Source organism: Eupeodes corollae, chromosome 2, assembly GCF_945859685.1.
Source record: "Eupeodes corollae chromosome 2, idEupCoro1.1, whole genome shotgun sequence".
NCBI lineage: Eukaryota > Metazoa > Arthropoda > Insecta > Diptera > Syrphidae > Eupeodes > Eupeodes corollae.
This window is the reverse complement of record NC_079148.1, coordinates 80427530-80446983: the sequence shown is the minus strand read 5'-3', so window position 1 is coordinate 80446983 and position 19454 is coordinate 80427530. Positions and strand designations below refer to the sequence as shown.

The 19454-nt window shown below is 31.9% G+C and overlaps 3 protein-coding genes across 6 annotated transcripts; 2 read left to right on the top strand and 1 right to left on the bottom strand.

Moving 5' to 3' along the window:
- The first annotated feature begins 1809 nt into the window (after positions 1–1809).
- On the top strand, positions 1810–4150 carry LOC129948355 (probable tRNA(His) guanylyltransferase). The gene is made up of 3 exons (XM_056059321.1): positions 1810–2062; positions 2119–2787; positions 4009–4150. Exons 1-3 carry the CDS (start codon positions 1849–1851, stop codon positions 4038–4040), a joined length of 915 nt encoding a protein of 304 aa, XP_055915296.1. The 5' UTR covers positions 1810–1848; the 3' UTR covers positions 4041–4150.
- Positions 4013–12092, top strand: LOC129948351 (serine hydroxymethyltransferase). 3 transcript variants are annotated; one of them, XM_056059315.1, is made up of 3 exons: positions 4013–4292; positions 10417–10619; positions 10690–12092. In XM_056059315.1, exons 1-3 carry the CDS (start codon positions 4095–4097, stop codon positions 11891–11893), a joined length of 1605 nt encoding a protein of 534 aa, XP_055915290.1. In that variant the 5' UTR covers positions 4013–4094; the 3' UTR covers positions 11894–12092. The 3 variants fall into 3 exon arrangements, with proteins under 3 accessions (XP_055915290.1, XP_055915292.1, XP_055915291.1); XM_056059317.1 differs by lacking the exon at positions 4013–4292 and adding an exon at positions 10188–10342; XM_056059316.1 differs by lacking the exon at positions 4013–4292 and adding an exon at positions 10316–10354.
- On the bottom strand, positions 11925–18147 carry LOC129948353 (modifier of mdg4). 2 transcript variants are annotated; one of them, XM_056059318.1, is made up of 6 exons: positions 17969–18147; positions 17611–17905; positions 14640–15033; positions 14324–14563; positions 14123–14194; positions 11925–12300 (listed from the first exon to the last, which is right to left on the bottom strand). In XM_056059318.1, the coding sequence occupies exons 2-6, from the start codon at positions 17878–17880 to the stop codon at positions 12083–12085; spliced, it is 1194 nt and encodes a 397-aa protein (XP_055915293.1). In that variant the 5' UTR covers positions 17881–17905; positions 17969–18147; the 3' UTR covers positions 11925–12082. The 2 variants fall into 2 exon arrangements, with proteins under 2 accessions (XP_055915293.1, XP_055915294.1); XM_056059319.1 differs by lacking the exon at positions 11925–12300 and adding an exon at positions 12451–13111.
- Positions 18148–19454: the final 1307 nt, after the last annotated feature.

Here is a 19454-nt window from a genome sequence, read left to right as displayed (position 1 = left end):
TATTTTTGAAGTCGGATTTTAATTAAAGCCATCAAAACCTATTACAAGAATACAGTTTTATTACCAATAACAAAGAATTGTCTATCAGTGTTATATACTAAGAGTTAGTAAAACAGTGCCAACAAACTGCACGGTATTTCTGAAAGACATAATTATATCAATCAAAATATTGTATATAACTTTTTATGAGATTTAAATAAAAGTACCACTCTGTTTCTATCTTGACTATGAATAATATGACACTTTAAAATCAATTTTAAAAGCTCATTATCATAAAGAGCCCTGGACTAGAAATTGGTTTAAGACGGCCGTGATCCTTTGTATTCTATTATGCTCGGAAATACTAAAAATAAGTTATATACTGCATTTGAATATTTGTATAAATATTTTTTCTATTTTTACACGGAGTTATAAACGCATCACTATAAAAGTGGAAGCTTGTACTTATTGGAGCATTATTTTTTGTTGGTTATGATTTTGTTTCTACATTTTGCAACTTGTTTGGTTTGGAAGCTTTGACTTCTACTTTCATACTTCATTCGAAATAAAAAACTGTTCGCCCCTTAAAAGCTGCAATTGATTTGATCTGCATGACTTGGACGAGTAATGAGATCAATGGAAACAATTTTTGCAAGATTTTTAAATAAACAATATTTCGCAAAAAACATATGTTTCCACCTAAAAATAAGATTTTCTTAAATTTTTCTTTCTGCATTTTGTGCTATATCTTAATGACCAGTTTTTGTCAAATATTGTACGAAGCAAATGTTATCAGATTGATTTTGTTTGAGTATATACAATATATACATTAGTTTCAATGTTATCAAAACACTTCATGTCGATTAATACCAATAACAATAAAGCCTGATTCTGTTACTATGTGCTGCTTACTAAACGCCTTACGTTATTTGAAATTTTTTAATATTTATAAAATAGGATTTACCAAATTCTTAAATTGTTTAAACAAATTTCACGTAATCTTCACGTAATTCGGGGTACCAACGTTTCTGAAGTCCGTGGAAACTGGCTGCTAAGTAAAGGGCGGCCAAAACGTGTTTTGCTCCACTCCACATAATTTTCCTGAAATAATGAACATAAACCAATAATCGAGAAATGTTCTTAAACTCGCTAGCGATAAATTCCATAAAAACTGACAACAAAATTAAAAAAAAATATTCTGACATTGACATGCTTTAGCTTTGGTACCATAGATGCTCTTAAAAATGAAGAATGCGACAATACTCAACTTTTGACAGTACCTTCAATAAACTGAGTTTTATCACGTACACTTACTTTTACTAAGTCTAATCCTTGTAAAGCCAGTTATAGCTATTGTTGAAATCAATGCGGACATTTTTTTTAAGTAGATATTTGAGTGTGTTAGCCTTTGCTAATCGATCGAAAATAACACAAAGATTTTTTTTTCAAAAAATAAGTTTAATTGATTATGTTTCGCTCAAAATATATTTTTCTCTTTTCCGGGCGGAAATTCATTTTCCTGAACGGACACTAGACCCCTACCTAACTGTAAGAAAAAATCAGAAGGAAATTCGTGCTGCTGTAATAGAAAGTCGCCCAATAACCTTTCAAAAAATTTCTATTGATGGGGTCCAATGATGAAAACTATAGAAAGCTATAACTGGCCATCATTTAGCTACATAGTATCGTGAAGTTCAAATTTCTTGAAAAAGAGTTTTATCTGGCAATACTTGTATTTAGCGCCATCTATTTGTTCGTTTCAAGACTTTTTGACATCATTTACAAACGAAACTAAAACGTCACTAACGTCAGTTTGCATGCTCTTCTTTTTTGTTTACAACTTTATCATATTTTTGTTGTTTACCTGCCATGCGACTCAACATACATTTCAAAACAGTTTTTCATATTTTAAAGCGTAAATTACATTTATTTCCAATGGCTTGTAGCAGATATGAGTATGTTAAAGATTTTGAATTAGACGATACAATAATGCCAAACGTATGGATTGTTATTCGTCTCGATGGAAAGGGTTTCCACAAATTCACTAAAACACATGACTTCGAGAAGCCTAACGATATAAATGGTAAGAATATATGATTCCACTCCATCATCATCAAATCTAATGTTTCAATTCTCTAGCTTTGAATATTATGAACAGTGCTGCAGTTGCCGTAATGGAAGAGTTTCGAGATATAATAATAAGTTTTGGCCAAAGTGATGAATACTCGTTTGTGCTACGCAAGGAAACCAAAGTTTATAGTCGGCGTTCCTCAAAGCTCTTGTCATATATTACTAGTCTTTTTAGCTCAGCGTATATAATGAATTGGAAAACCTATTTTCCTGAAAAGGAATTGAAGTCTGTTCCTTGTTTTGATGGGAGAGTCGTTCTCTATCCATCAGATCAGAACCTTAAGGACTACCTGAGTTGGCGGCAAGCCGACGTTCATGTGAACAACTTATACAATACAGCATTTTGGAATCTTGTTCTTAACGAGGGCTTGACGAATACGCAAGCAGAAGAAAAATTACGTGGAACGTTTTCCGCTGATAAGAACGAATTACTATTTTCAAAATTTGGAATCAATTACAACGAGTTGCCTGCTATTTTCCGTAAAGGCACCATATTACTTCGAAAGTATGTTCAAGTGCCGGGAAGCGAAAAGAAAAGACAATTATGCGTTCCTTTCCATGAAGATATGATAAGAGAGAAATTTTGGAAAGACCATCCAGAGCTGCTGGGCAAATATGTTCCTGCAGAATATACTATAAACAATGAAAATGACTCGGGCCCCATTAGTACACTATTAAGTAAGCAATTCGAAAAAATAATAATAAAATAATACGTTTGGCAAGAGGCATTTTTTATAAACTATGGTTTTAATTGCATGTGTTCTTTTTATTCTGAGAAGGATCTTTTATTTTGATAAAAATGGTGTTTCAATTCTTTTTTTAATTTTACCTGTTATGCTTATGTACATAAATATTTCAGCGCTCTCTCTCCGAACGCAAACATTAAACGCAACGTTATTGACAGGGAAATTCCTATATTATATAATTAGTAGGAATTTAAATATGTGGAAAACAATTTTTAATACATAAATAAATGTACAAATTCAAAAGAAATGTAGCGAAAACAAACTTCATTGTCGGCGAAACCCCATACTTCAAAGGAATAAAAGAAGGACTGCCTTATTCGCCAAAATTCCCTTATAAAGGGTTATAAAAAAGTGTAGTAATGTTCAGATCTAAGTATCCATCAGACGTCCTTATAGAGCATATCTCCTAAATCCGTACCCCAACACTATCTGACTTCCCGAGCTCTTACATTCCAATTTTACATACAAAATACCTACATACATACATAGGTACATTTTTTGGTTGTTCATCAGACTTACATTATGTAAGCACTCCTAAAATTAAAGTTGTAAATACCTTCACTCTTCACTTATTTTCAGTTTCGGAACCATATCGATTTTAAGGATGATTGACATAGCATCACTAGTGGAATTTATAAAGCAATCAGCTGTGCTTTAAACTGTCAAAGAATATTTCTGCCTAGTTTACTTTTTTTCTAGTTTTGTATTTTCTAGTGTATACCTTCTATAAAATAAACCTTAACTCATCTTATGGTGAAATAAGTCTTCGGGTAAGGAAATAAATTAGAAATAATGACAAACAAAGGAAAGCAATGAATAGAGTCTTGTAAACATGCATTTTGTCACTGTTTTAACAGCGAAATATTCCATTGGTCCTTCCTGGGCAAATAAATACCTAATCGATAACATCCATACTGGATCACATAACATACATAAATAAATATAAGTATTTGCTCGAAATTAATCTATGCAAAATAGGTACATACATACATACATAAGTCGAAAAATTGATATATTCCTTCTACCTAAACCGCTCATCCATTCTTATCTTTGAATTATTTGTTGCCAAAAGGTTATCATCAGATCATTATTATCTCAAACATTGCTCCAGTAATATTCGAATAGACCCCCTGTATATTTTTTTTAATTTTAGTTATAAACAATTTGTTTGAGGCCAGCAAGTGAAAAAGAACTGAAGTTACCTTTTTTCCCAAACAAAAATAAACATTTACCACCATCATGATAGCCCGACGTGCCATCTACACACTCAACACTAAAACTCTACTCCAACAGTGGAAGAACCATGTTTCGAATACGATGGTGTCAATAAGTCCAAATTCAAATTCATTCAGCTTCAGAGCAACAAGTAGAAGAAGCAGTAGCAGAAGCAAATCAAATTTTCTCACTTTTTCAACCTCGAGCTCGGCGTGTTTGCAGGTATGTAAATAAATTGTATTGCATTGTTTTGTTAATTTTATTTATGAAAGTTTTTAAATTGTTTTATTTAATTTAAAATATTTTCTGGGTGAATTGTTTGATTGTGTTTTTGTTTATTTATTTATAACTAGGCACAAAGCCAAATACTAAACACGTGTTTTTCATTCACTAGTTCCAATTACATAGTGTATCTTAAAGTGTAACTATTCTACGAAATGAAAAGAATTCTTGTAATTGAGTTCATATTGTATATAACTATGTACATGCTGATTGCTGACATAACAGCACATTTAGCCTACCTTGTATGATATGTTTAGGTCGAGTTTAATTTAAAAAGTATTTGGCGCAGCCTCATGATTTAATCCATAATTTCATCAAATCATGTAATTCGTTTGGCTTTAGTGTATCTTATGATTTTTCTATATTATATGAGTGGGTAATGAATACCCATAGAGATGTAGTTATGTGTTTGTTTGATACCACTATAAAATAGTAACTACCTGAAGGGCCTATAGAAAATTACCAATTATAATATTAATTTAATAATACAATTTTTTAGTTTGTGTTCAAAATTTGTGATTTGAAAGAAATTTTATTTTCCCAAAAGATAAACAAGAACTAACTACCTATTTTCGACAGAAAAACAAGGAATTGAACATATATGTACCTAAAGAGTATTCTCATTCTGGCCTTTATGGTATACACGAATGAGGTGTTTAACGTTGAAATGTTTAGCCCTAGTAAGTGTGTTTCTTGTGCACACAAGGCAGTAAACCAATTGGCTTAGGCAGTATTAGGCAGCAAAGATTGCAATCAGAGCAAGGATTAATTGCAATAGTGTTCTATTGGCCAATAGCTTCGAATTGGTTCATAATATATAATTATATTATGTTTAAAGACTACTTCGCTTACACAGTATGAGCAGTCTACTTTTTTATTTTATATAGCGAATTATATGAATTCCAAACGATTGTGCGTCTAGTGCCCACTAACAAACTCATACAGCTTTGGAAAATTTAGTTCAAGAGCATAATTTATGGTTATGCGCACCAACGGATGTTATATTACAATAAAAGATATTTTATTTTAATTGTATTGGACCTATACAAATGCTATGGAGTGAAATCAAAAAGTACAAAGTGTCGTATCTGGTTCTAAAACATTATTTGCAACTTAAAAATAAAATTATCTTTGACAATAAGCCAGTGCCTTCAAGTTAGTAACCAATGAACAATTCAGTTTATTTCATATTCTTTAAGATACTTAAAGTAAACTATTAATTCGCTTGGCTGGAAAATAAGAAATAATTGTATACTGTTAAAAGGAAGAATCTATTTTTATTTAATACTAACTAAGATGGATTTCAACTCTAAGTCTATAATCAAAAATAATAATTCAATCTTGTACATCACAATTACTTCTATTAATTGTTAACATTTTATTGTTAAGTAATTGTTCGCTATGATTGGCCATTGGTATAAAAGTTCAAAAGTAAGCAATACTGTCTATGGAACACTGTTGCAATTATTTTAGCTCTAGTTGCAACCTTTGTTGCCATATTCTGACATAATCCAATATTTTACAGCTCAGTGTTAACACAAACAAATGTTGTTCTAGGGCTAAGCTAGGGCGTCATAATTTCAACTGCTGGAAATAGTTTGAAATGGTGTATTCCTTCTTAAGCTAGTCTGACACATATTAAAACTTATTCGACCAAGATACGATGGACATGAAATAGATTAATTTATTACTCCAGCAGAACTGCAAGTAACGAAACATAAAAAAACTTCTTACATAAGGATCACACAATTCACAAAACTAAGAATTCTATTAGTTTTTTTAATAATATAAATAAATGTTAATTTTGAGTTTTTACCATTCCTATAACTATTTAAAATCAAAAGATTGTTGTTGCACCATTCCCAAAAAACATTTAGATCATATTGTAGTTGTTTGCAATCCGTGATGCAGTTCATTGTTTCCAAATATTTGTACATCATTAACATAGGCTAGTGTCGTTGAATTAACTCCGAAGTATTTCATGACTTAACTTATCAAATGCTTTGGTAAAAGCTGTAAAGGTGCAATCTACTTCTGAGTGTTCTTCGAATGAAAGTGAATTATAATAGAATAGCGAGTGTAGATTTTTATTTATACCAGTTTACGAATATCAGAAAGTTTCATTATAGGACGATTGTTTGATAGTATATCATCAGGGCCAGCACAAGGCTTTACTTAAATTTTAAAATATTTACAATTATTTCACACCCAGATCTCGAAAAATTAATTAACAGCCCTATTATGGTTATCCACTATCAATTATTTGATAACTTCTATCAATTTATTGATAATTTGGTATTATGAGTATCAAATGATAATTTTTCACCCATTGTGAATACTAATCAATATACGATTGTGAATAGGTTTTGTTTGGTGTTTGACGTTTGTATTTGTGTTGAGTTCTTGTGGCTTGGTCTATAAATAATTTTGGCGGAATAATGTAGAACAACAGAAAACAAATAGAAAGGCTTGTGAAACTTTTAATTTAATTTGCTTAATTTAATTCATGAATTTATAATTTGTCCAGTGGGTTTGAAGCATCTCGTAGTACTGTTTATTTTAGCTTGCACGATTAACCTTCGTTCCTCAGTACAATTGCCTTCAAACAAAAATTCTAGTGAAGGCATTTCGTTCTTCAATTTGTATATTCAATAAAAACTACAAAAACATTTTTATAAATCGTATTTTAATTGCAATTCTTTACCATTTACGAATTGATATTTGTCAACAAAGATTTTGTAGCTGATAGAATATTTGATTTGTATCAATAAGTTTGATAGACGTAATACCGAGTTTATCAATAAAGCTATTCACAATAGATCTTTTAATTCACTATTTATCAAACATATTGATAATTGATCACCATAAGACCAATTCATTAATTTTGTTGATAATTATCAACTATTATCAAATATCGTGTTGATATTTGATAACTATAATAGGGCTGTAAGTTAATATTTGTCAACAAAGATTTTGTTGCTGATAAAATATTTGATTTGTATCAATATGTTTGATAGACGTAATACCGAGTTTATTAATAAAGCTATTCACAATAGATCGTTTAATTCACTATTTATCAAACATATTGATAATTGATCACCATAAGACCAATTCATTAATTTTGTTGATAATTATCAGCATTTGATAACTATGTATGTATGTGTGTTTATTTAGCTTTTCAACTATTTGATTACAAATGATATAAATTTACATTAATTTTATATTATATGGAGTGAAATAAGAAAGCTTAACATCAAAGAAATAAATAATTTAACAATTTTTTAAATAAACTTAATAATATAATTATGTATATGAATGTTTATAATTTACATTTATAATGATACATTGCGCTGAGTTTTTATATGCACTATAATTTTTCGTTTGAAAACTTTTACATTTAATTCAGTCTTTAATTCACTTGGTAAATCATTGAAAGCTTGAAGTCCTTTGTAAAAAATACTGTTCTGACTCGCAGTTGTTCTTGCCATAGGTAGTCTAAAATCTTGATTGTTTCTTAAATTAAAGGGTTGCACATTACCAACATAGTTTAACAAACGTGACAAATAAATCGGCATGAGATTGTTTTTTATTTTGAAAATAAATAGCAAAACATTCAAAAGGATCCTTTCTCTAACATTTAACCACATCAACACATCCAACATATAACATATAGGTGTATAAATATTGCACTTTAACAAAATTCTCATGGCTTTGTTTTGAAGTTTTTGGAGTCTATTTAACATACTTTGATTCGACAAAAAAGGACAGATGAACAATATTCAAAATGGGGTTTTATAATTACGTTAAATATTTGTATTGCACTTAATGTTGATATGTTTTTACGAATTCGTTTAAGTAGATTTATTTTTTTAACAATTTTCTTTTCAATATAGTCAATATGTTTATTAAATGTCAACTTATTATCTATGACAACACCAAGATATTTTATATCTGCTACCATTTCAAGATTTATATTTACAGCAGAATCTCTTAAATTATTACTTAAAATCATAATTTTGGTTTTAGCAACATTAATCTTTAATCTATTTGCTCTGAGCCAAAAACTAAGACTATCTAAATCGGATTGCATTTTCATTACACCATCTTCTAAGTCGTCACATTTTAAAAACAATAAACCATCATCTGCAAATAATGCACATTCACTATTTCTTAAAACTTTTGTAATATCATTTATATAGATGTTAAATAAAAATGTTCCTAAAATAGAACCTTGGGGAACGCCAATATTGATTGCAGCTTCTTCTGATATTACATTGTTCACTTTAGTTTGTTGTTTACGATTTTACAGATACGAGGTCATCCAATTTAATGATTCGGCACGAACTCCAATTTTTCGAATAAAATTGCTCTATCAACTATCTCAAATGCTCGTTTTAAATCAAGAAAAACACATATTATTTTCGTTTTTGTATCGAGTTGTTGTTTCCAATTTGCGATTACCATATTAAGTGCACTTTCACATGAATGTTGTTTTCTGAACCTGGACTGGTTTTCAATTATCAACTTATTATTTTCGAAAAATGATTCCAGTTGAATATATGAAACTTTTTGGAGCACTTTTTCATAAAGAGGGAGGGCAATAATTGGTCTAAAGTCTTCGCATTTTTTTGAATTCTTAACTTTCGGGATTGGAGTTATTTGAGACACTTTCCAAGAGTTCGGAAACTCACCATCACTAAAAGACTGGTTTATTATTTTCACCAATGGAGGACCAATCCAATTGATCATGTCTTTAAAAATCTTAATATTTATATAATTAGGATTTCGTTTGTTTTTAATTTTATCAAACACTATAATAGGGCTGTAAGTTAATATGTGTGTAATTCTAGTGCGTTGGCTGATTTAAGCCAAAAGATGCCATACCATCTTTTAAACCGAACTCGTTAGTGTTCGAAGTCGTAGTGGGGAAAATACATCATCATTTGTAGAACGGCATCATCCTAAGTCTCCATTAATAATAAATTCCTCAGATAGATCATTCTTTAAAATATTGTTTCTATATACATTTAGATGATGACTATTTTTATTTTTACATAGAACAAACTAGGATTCCAAAAAATTGTCAATCAGTAAACAAATAAGATTTTACTCCAATCAATAAACATCCGCCAACATTAGCTGTATTGTTAAGTGTGTGTTTATGTTTTTTATGTGACTCATAAAAGTACTTGTCAGTATTTATCTTGACGACATACAGTGGCGTAGCTAGCCTTTTAGGTCAAAGAATGTTTACATAATAAATTTAAACCTTCCATACCATATTCCTAAATCTTTGAAAAATTAAATTTAGCTTGAAGTTTCAACTTAGTAATCGTTTAAAATCATCATTCAATCATCATAATCAAGAGTAGTGTTTCTAAAAACAACTTTAGAAATTTCATCTCCACCTTCTCGATGTACATTTGCACATAATTATCGCCCACATATTAAATATTAATTCTAGAAAAGTCTCCATAGTTTGTCAAATAAAATTTAATTGATTAATGCATTAACAAAAGAATAAAGATGTCGAAAAAGTTTTCAGATGGGGCAAACTACAAAAGAACAGTTCGAACGAACCATTGATGCCATAAAGAGTACCGAGGCCTTACATATACAAAACTAAGTTTTTGTAATGTCAATAAAAAAACGTTAAAACACAAGACGGTTGTGAATCCGATAAGGCCCGCAACTATCAAAAGAATCGTTCAAGTCATGACGTATTTGTTGTCAAAAACAACATTTGTTATTTCAAAATAAAATGCTTATCTCTCTTTGCTGGTGTTATTTTTATGTTGCTTCCCTACGTTCAAATACGTACATAACTTATTTGCGTGAATCTGAAATTATCAGAAATAATAAACCTCTGACCCTTTAGCCAGTTCGTCTCAGTCTAGAAATACTGAACTTTCCACAAGTTTAACTTAGATTGTCTCATTTAATTTTAAACAATCAGCCGTTGAATACACACATCCAAAATGAATCGTTCTGTAAATAATTTTGTAACATAATATACGTAATATAATTGTTAATTCTAAAATGTACATGTTTTGTATTTTTATAGAAAATGTCAGGAAATTCGAAGATCCTTTTCGATAGCCTCGAGGAAAGCGATCCAGAGCTTACTAAATTGATTAAAGAAGAGAAAATACGACAAAGGTGTGGTTTGGAAATGATCGCAAGTGAGAACTTCACATCGGTAGCCGTTTTGCAAACACTTAGTTCATGTGCACATAACAAGTATTCCGAAGGACTTCCTGGTAAAAGGTAAGATTATAATAAAATTTTATTTGCTTGTACAATAAGCAACAATATACATATGTCTCTATTTTTGAAGATACTATGGTGGAAATCAGTTGATCGATCAAATTGAAGTGCTGGCACAAAATAGGGCCCTAGAAACTTTTGGTCTGAATCCTGAGGAATGGGGTGTTAATGTTCAACCGTATTCCGGATCTCCAGCTAACATGGCTGTCTATACGGCTCTACTAAACCCTCATGATAGAATTATGGGATTAGATTTGCCCGATGGTGGCCATTTAACGCACGGCTTCATGACAGCTACCAAGAAAATATCTGCCACATCAATATTCTTCGAAAGTATGCCATACAAAGTTAGTCCACAAACCGGCCTAATTGATTACGATCAACTTGAAGCCAATGCAAAGTTATTCAAACCCAAAATGATAATTGCTGGAACTTCTTGCTACTCCCGTTGTTTGGACTATGAGCGTTTCAGAAAGATTGCCAACGATAACGGAGCCTATTTGTTTGCGGATATGGCACATATTGCTGGGCTAGTTGCAGCTAAAGTTATCCCAAGTCCATTTAAGTACGCTGACGTTGTTAGTACCACAACTCACAAGACACTTCGTGGACCACGTGCAGGTATCATTTTCTTCCGTAAAGGTGTACGCGAAGTCAAACCCAATGGAGAACAAATAATGTATGATTTGGAAAATCGTATTAACCAAGCTGTTTTCCCCGGTCTCCAAGGAGGTCCACATAACAACACAATAGCAGGAATTGCTACCGCCATGAAGCAAGCCAATTCACCCGAATTTGTTGCTTATCAAAAACAGGTCGTTCTCAATGCTAGTCGCCTAGCACAAGGATTACAGCAAAGAGGATATACTGTTGTTACAGGTGGAACTGATGTCCATTTGATTCTAGTTGACCTTCGGAGTGCTGGTTTGACTGGTGCTCGTGGTGAACACATTCTTGAAGAGGTTGCCATCGCTTGCAATAAAAATACAGTTCCTGGAGATAAGTCAGCATTGTTCCCTTCTGGAATTCGTCTTGGTACTCCGGCACTTACTACTCGAGGTCTAACAGAAACCGACATGGACAAAGTTGTTGACTTCATTGATCGTGCACTCAAAATTGCCAAAGATGCAACCACCAGTGCTGGCCCAAAAATAGCCGATTTCTACAAAATCCTGCACGAAAATTCAGATCTAGCTGCTAGAGTCAAATCTTTATCTACAGAGGTGGAAACTTTCAGCGCTACATTCCCCATTCCTGGTATTGGAGAGCTATAAGTATGAGCCAACAAAAATAAAATACACTGGAAATATTTATATTTTTTTTATTTTGTACAAATTAAAACATTTTACTGACAATCACTGAAGTTCTTGATGTCCTAATAAAAATCTCATAACTATGTTAAAAACTAAATACCTATCTAACTCTTATGCTTAACTCTCTGTTAAATAAAATAAAAACTTCTCTTATATTGAATCCATTTTTATACATTCCTTTATCGGCCTTTGCGTCCGGTGGAAACGCGAGTTGTGTGTTGAGAGAGACCATTTCGTTTTGAAGCTTTTGTTGCACATAGAACAATCGTGCTTTTTCGATGCTATTGAATGCTTCGATGCCATGTGGCGTCGCAGGGCTGACACTGACTGCAGTTTCCGGCTGCACACTGTGCACTGAAGTGATATTTCTGTGAATACATGTGTAGAATATTTATAGAGGCCATTTAAAAATAATAACATGCAAAATAAATAATCTCTTTGAAACACAACAATTTCTAAGATTCAAGTGTCAAGTCAATGTTGCTCGGAGCTTCATTAAGATTAAAAATGTTAATAAATCATTTTTCTTTAATTTTATTTAAACTAGTGTTTAAAATAAATATTCCAGCTGATTTTTAACAAGTACAAACTCCACGCATTTATTTGCATCGAAATCTTTTTTATATATGTAGTTAATTTTAAGATTTCTTTAGCATTATGCTGGGGGTTAGGTTTTCATGGCGGAATAATTCTAAAACTATACTGAATTCATTTTTTATTTATAAAAAGGGAAAATTAAAAACTACCAATGCCGGAAAATTTGTCATTGCTTACAAGCTGGGCTTTAAATCAAACTTATAGTATAACATTTATAAAGATCGTAAAATATTAAATTTAATTACAATATTATTTTCTATTTAAACACATTTTCTTTAATTACTATCGAAAGTGTGTATTTAGAGTTTTTTTTTTTTCTTTTTTAAATTGTTTGGACGCAGGTGGCTGGTTGTGATACTTCATTTGGTACCTATGGACTTTCGTGACGATTCGAGGTCTTTTGCTCATGTGATATTCGTATGTGCTCGCGCAAACTATATTTGTTTTTGAAGTTCTTTTGGCACTGATCGCACTTGCGAGGTGGTTGCGGTGTATGCTGAGTTCGAATATGTCTCCAAAGATTTACGGTTGTTATAATCATTTTGCAAAATTGACATTCAGTCCATTTATTATTTGGCAAATCTAAAAGTATAACAAAAATAATATTTTGTTAGTATCGGTGTTTTAAATTAAATTTTGATTTTTTTGTGTTTGTTTTTCAATAAAAATAGTAGTTTTTTTTATAAATAAATCATTTGGAGACATATTCGCTTGTTTATTTTATATACATTTTTCCTACAAATATTTACAATAGAGGGAAATAAATACATATTAAAAAGTGGAACTTAACTTATATAACATAATAACGCTGATATGATATTAAAACAATTATTTTAAGGATATCTTCGTTTTTTTTTCCGTGCGCCCAGGTGTGCATCGGGCTAAAACTTATACTGATTTCGTTTATATATTCGTTACATGGAAATTTGTATAAACTCGTGCAAGTTTCATAGTTTTTTAGGGTTTTCTCATAAAGTTCAAAAATAGGAATCATAATTCAATTTGAGTTGCTTTTTTAATTTACTGAAGCGATTTGCGAAATTCAAATATTAGACAACTCAAGCAATTATAAGTTGATTTTGTATATATATGTAGATATACAATAATACAATGTCAATAAAGACAACAATATTTGCCGGCCTAACATGTCTTAAGCTAAGAATAGAATTCACATATTATGTAAAAAAGATAGAAGATCTACATGAATGATAATATGAAATGCCATAAGGCAGATATGATAACGAACCTGTATTTATTGGTTCCTGTTTCAAAAAAATTTCATATAAACATACATGTCAACACTCGCGACCCTTCTGTGCTGCCATCAATGACAACCCAAAAGGTTCTAAATGATTTTTTGTCCCATTTGCATTATGAACAAAGATATCCTTCGGTCAATTTAAAATGTTCCCGAATCAGATGGCTGGGTCAATTAAAGCCAATAGCAAATAATTGATATAGGTATATGTTTTCGTGAATCACATGTGTAGCCAATCTTTCTCATACAAAAAAAGACTTTTTCAAAATCGTTTTAAAAAATATACCGTTGCGGTTAATATTATTAGATATTATTCAAAAGAAAATATGTCTTACCTTGTCCTATGGCATTTCCCTTTTCATCCTTTCCACCACTGTCTGTGCATTCTGGCTGCGATATTAATCGGCCTTGGAAAGAATAAAAATAAATTGGTTCATTTAAAGTGTTTTAAGCGTAGGCATAGTTCTTCAGTGAAATAAGATTTACATCAATGAAAAACTAATCCCTGCGGACTTAATATCAAAATAAAATCTAACCCATTTCAATTGTTATTTCAGTATTATCTCCCGATTCTGTTTGATACTTTGATTCCTCGATTTCTGATTCCGTTAAGATTTCGTATTCTGATGTGTACTGCGTTACATTTTGGCCACTTGATTCTTGAGAAGCCTGATGAGATTGTGTTACAGAATCATGCAATTGATTTGTATCAGAGACGTCAATGTACTCAGGTATGTCCATTTTTACAGTAGCCGGAAGGAAATTAATTTCAGTTGCTGAAATAATCAAAAACAAGTTTAATTAGTTTTTAATTCATTCGAGAAAGTCAACAGTATATAATGAAAATCCTACTTTTAACAATATTAGGTTCCTCTTTGTATTCCACGGTCTCTGTAGTGTAGATATGTTCATCATCATCGGAAAAGGTTATTTTACGCTTTTTCATGACAGTTGTTGTTTGTTGCTGTTGTTGCGTTGTCTGTGGCTGCGTATGTTGTTGTTGTTGTGTCTGCTGAGCAGTGTGTTGGGTTATAATTGCTGGTATTTCAATTGTTTGCGACGATTGTGTAACGTTTTCTGTTACCGCACGTATTGTACTTGGTATTGTTTTAATGATTTGTTCCTCGGTAAGAGTTCGGGGGGTTTCTTTTTTTTCTTTATCTTCTGATGTTAACCCTTGCACAGCAAGTAATTCAGCTGTTTGAAGAAATGATTGCAGAGCTTCTTGATGGACGTTTACTTCGCCCTTAAATGAAACAAACATAGATTTACGATCAATTTTGAATTCGAAACTATTTAAATTTTAAACACAAACAAAAAATGAATCTCTTAGTTTTCGATTGTATAATTATATGGTGAAAAATAATGCAGTTGTATAACCATTGAAAATAACCAAACACTCGTCGATTAACGATAAAATAGTTAGTTTAATTTCTATTTAAAAAATAACAATTCAGACTTTATTTTTAAAAAGAAGTATATTTAAAGATACTGAAGGATATTGTAAGTAAGGTATGTCACTTCTTCGTAAACTCTGAATTAAATATATTGTTTAAAGTTTCAATAAGTTCTGGTAAAGCATTCCACATATGTACTTGTAGTGCGGCTAAAGAAAAAATCTCTGTACTTAAGAGTACGTCAGAAAATGTTCTTAAGGGTAAACTGATGAGCTTCCTATAAGGTAGGGTGTTACGAAGGGGAAGAATTCAACTGACCTTATCATTAGAGCATTATTCATGAAAATAGCGATAAAACAATGCATCGCCTATCATTTTTTGAGCTCTCTTTTTAATTCTATTCCAAAGACTCAAGTTTGATATTGGGGCACCAGCCCAATTATGAGAATTATACTTCAGTTCCGGACTAACAAAAGCTTTGTTAATCATAGCCATATCAGAACGGGTAAAGAACTTCTTCCATCGTCGCAGAAAACCTAAACACTTAGCAGCATTTTTGGCAATGTCAAATATGCAATCACTCCATAAAGGATAATTTGTGACGCACATACCTAGAACTGAAAGCTTTTCAGTTCATCGATTCAAGTTTCACCCATGGATAGTGCCATTAAGATAGGTAAGGCCTTTGCGGCAGTTAAGGCCTTTGCTACAGTAGACAGCACTGAGTTTTCGAAGCATTAAATTATACACGGTTTTTGGACAACCTTGCCAAGATCAAAATTTAATAAGCTTGCATCTAAAAATGAATATAAAAAGCTAAGTGTTCTATCATTAGCGAAACAATTAAGTGGGTTAAAAGATTCGGGCAAATATCATTTAAAAAAATAAGGAAGTGTCGGAGACAAAACAGAGCCCTTTGGCGCACCAGTATTTATTTTGTGGATATCAGACTCGAACTTGTCTAATACTACTTGAATTGAACGGACCGAAGCTTGTTTCTAACCCCAATAAGAATTATCTTACTTTCTCCAAAACGATGTAAAGATTTGTTCCATTGTTCGGTAAGATAAACCATGAGACCACCAGTAGAAGCTTTCGTTCTTAAAGATATTTCTTAGACTGAAAATTGATCAATTGGACGATAGTTAGAGGGGGAGGATTCGACTTTTTTTAAAGACAGACTTGAATGAAATTGACAGCAAACTGCGCTCCAATTATTCATTAATATATTCTAATATATTTTCTCAATCTAACTCAATTGGAGAGTTGAAATATCTACGAAACAAACAAGTGCTCTATGACAAGCTTTGTATATAATAACTTGAATATTAGAACCAGTCCATACACCAAGCAAAAAAACTTCTTAAAGAAAAAAGTTACAAGGCAGGAAGGGTTGATATGCAATAAATGTACATTGGAGGCGAATCAGTTTTTCTAATAGTCACTAACTGTATATAAATAAATAAATTGGGTGGCGCGACAGTCCGTTGAGAACCAAGACCTAGTGACTTACAACTCTCAACCATTCCTGTGTGCGAGTAATGTTGTCAGGAATGGAGGGGACCTACAGTTTATATGCCGACTCCGAACGGCTAATTTTAAGAAAGCACTTTTTCATAACAATAGTTACTCTTGGAGAATTTGTCAATTCCTCCCAAGTGGCAGTACCCGTGAAAAGACTTTAGATGGCATAGGCAGGGATCGAACCCAAGACCTCTAGCATGACAGTCCAACGCACTAACCATCATGCCACGGGTACCAGTACCACTAACTGTATATACCTAGTCTTATTTATTTATACCTAGCTTTTTTTAGCAAGCACAAAAATGCTTCTTATCCTGAAAAAATGTTGCTCGGCTGATTACAAATATTGCCGAAAGTTATTGGTAAGTTTTTTTTTTAATTCCTGACACTAATGGGAAATGGCAAAGTATAAGGAAAGAAGAAAGCTTTCGCGCCATTTTTTTCACAATAGCCTTTTTTGGAAGATCCACTTCAAGTGCAATAAAATCAAAAGAGAGACTAAAAATTAAGTAGTTTATAAGATCACGTGGCCTTAAAGAACTGAGGAACACGAGAGCTTAAGAACAGACAAGAACAAGAAAGAAAGAACTTAATTGTACCATTTTCAACAGACAGAGCTTATTTCAAATAAGCAAATTTGAACTGTTACTGCTTCTTTTATCATGATACCTTTAAAAATTCAGGACACATTGGTTGTGTTCTAAGTCTCGCTAATGGATGAATTAAATATAGGCTTTCCTTTTTGAAGACACGGGCTTTAATTAAACAAAACTGCTTCAACTAGCTTTATAATAATAAAACCACAACCAATTGGAGTAGTTTAAGTTATATAAGTATCGAACCCCTGCAGTGCAATGCAATAGCAACTCAACGTTAGGATAGCAACTAAAATATATCCTTACCTGATACATAAACTCGATGATCGAATTCAAGTCCTCAAACTTAATAAACTTGAATATTATCACTGGATGCGGGTGAGGATTCTCTTTGAATATTTCCTTGAAGTATCCACTGCACGCCGATAGAAGCACCTTATGCGCCTTGATCTTCTGTCCATCACAACACAGTGTAACATCAACAAAATCATCGTTTAATCGCAGGGAATCAAAGGCGTAAGTGATATGCCGCAAATAGTTATTCCAACGCAGGGAATATTGCTGCGATGTGGCCATTTCTTAGTTGGCGCTTTAATATTTTCTAAGGAAAAAAAAACTTTTCGGTTACCAGACGACAAAAAATATGTTCACTATATGTAGTCACCTTCTTAACAGAATCTAGCACAAATATTTACTATAATGAACGTGTTTTGTTAGCTTTTATTTTTGGTGGTCTTTAAATTGAATATTTGTTGAAAAAGTATCAAACAAATCAATAATAAATTTGAAGAAAATTTTTTCTTCGACTTGCTTCGGTACGCTTTTTATGTCAAACAAATTTCTTATGAACTACCTTATCGGCTTGTGTGACGCCATTTTATTGCTTTATGGGAAACAGCGTTCCGTGAAAAAGTAGTTCGGAACATTTTACTTTGAACGCATTAAAAAAAACTTAAAATGATCACGTCTATTTAAAATGTCTCCTATTGAGTAGTCTTTAAGGTTGAAATGCTTGTGTTGGTTCTGAGTATGATGATGGAAATGAAAAATGATGAGTTCTTACGATCGATGAAACAAGTCAAATTGTTTTTAACAAATAATGAACTTTTTTGATTCGCATCTCTTGTTATTATATTCGCATATATATAATATTATGCTCTAAAATAAACTGACAAGCAAGCAACTATGTAGTTACTTTTATATTGTTATAATTCTTAAGTGATGCCTACAGGGTCAATGCATTCGACATTATTGCCTGTTACTGTTTTCAGTTGATCTAGTTTTCTTGGCCATTGCACATAGCCTGTTCTAGATGTAACCATCAAATTTGTTGTGAAGATGTCCTGACAAAAAAAACAATGGTTTTAATATTCTACTGTTTTAAATAGACAGTATACTTTACCTTTCCTAATGTTTTTAAGTAACTATTTGAAGATACCCGGGTTTTGTTTCTTCTTAATAAATAAATTAGGTGGCGCAATAACTCGTAGAGAAACATGGCATAGTGACTTCCAACTCTCAATCATTCGTGTGAGCGTATTGTCATGCACCTATAGTTTTTTTGTATACCGAATCAAAACGAAATATTTGAAAAAGCACTTTTCATGACAAGAACTACTCTTGTAGCATTTTTGAGTTCCTAAAAAAGAGGCAATACCCTGCTTAAAACTGTATGACCCCTCCATCCCTGATAATAGCATTCACACAGGAATGATTAAGAGTTGTAGGTCACTAGGACCTAGTTCTCAACAAACTGTTCCGCCACCCAATTTATTTTTTACATTCGAGACACAATTTGATAAAATAAAAAAATGATGCACAAAAGTTTCATAATATTTGCACCTACAGTAGAGCTACTAGCAATAGACGATTTTAACGTGAGTTTGGCTGCTAGCAGGCCATATCTAGTAGGTCAATAGTTTTATTTAAGAATAATTTTGGATCACTAAATTTAAATAATTGTTTTCTTTTTGTAAACAAGTGAAAATTCTTTTACTTTTGATAGCTGTTTATTTATTTATCCAGGACTACATGGTACGCAGCTAATATTTTGTGTCGAACTATTTACATGAAAGTTTTTCCTATTTTTGCTTAATGGGCGTAGGCCATAACTACAGATCTATTCAGTTCGTCTTGTAAGTCACTGTTAA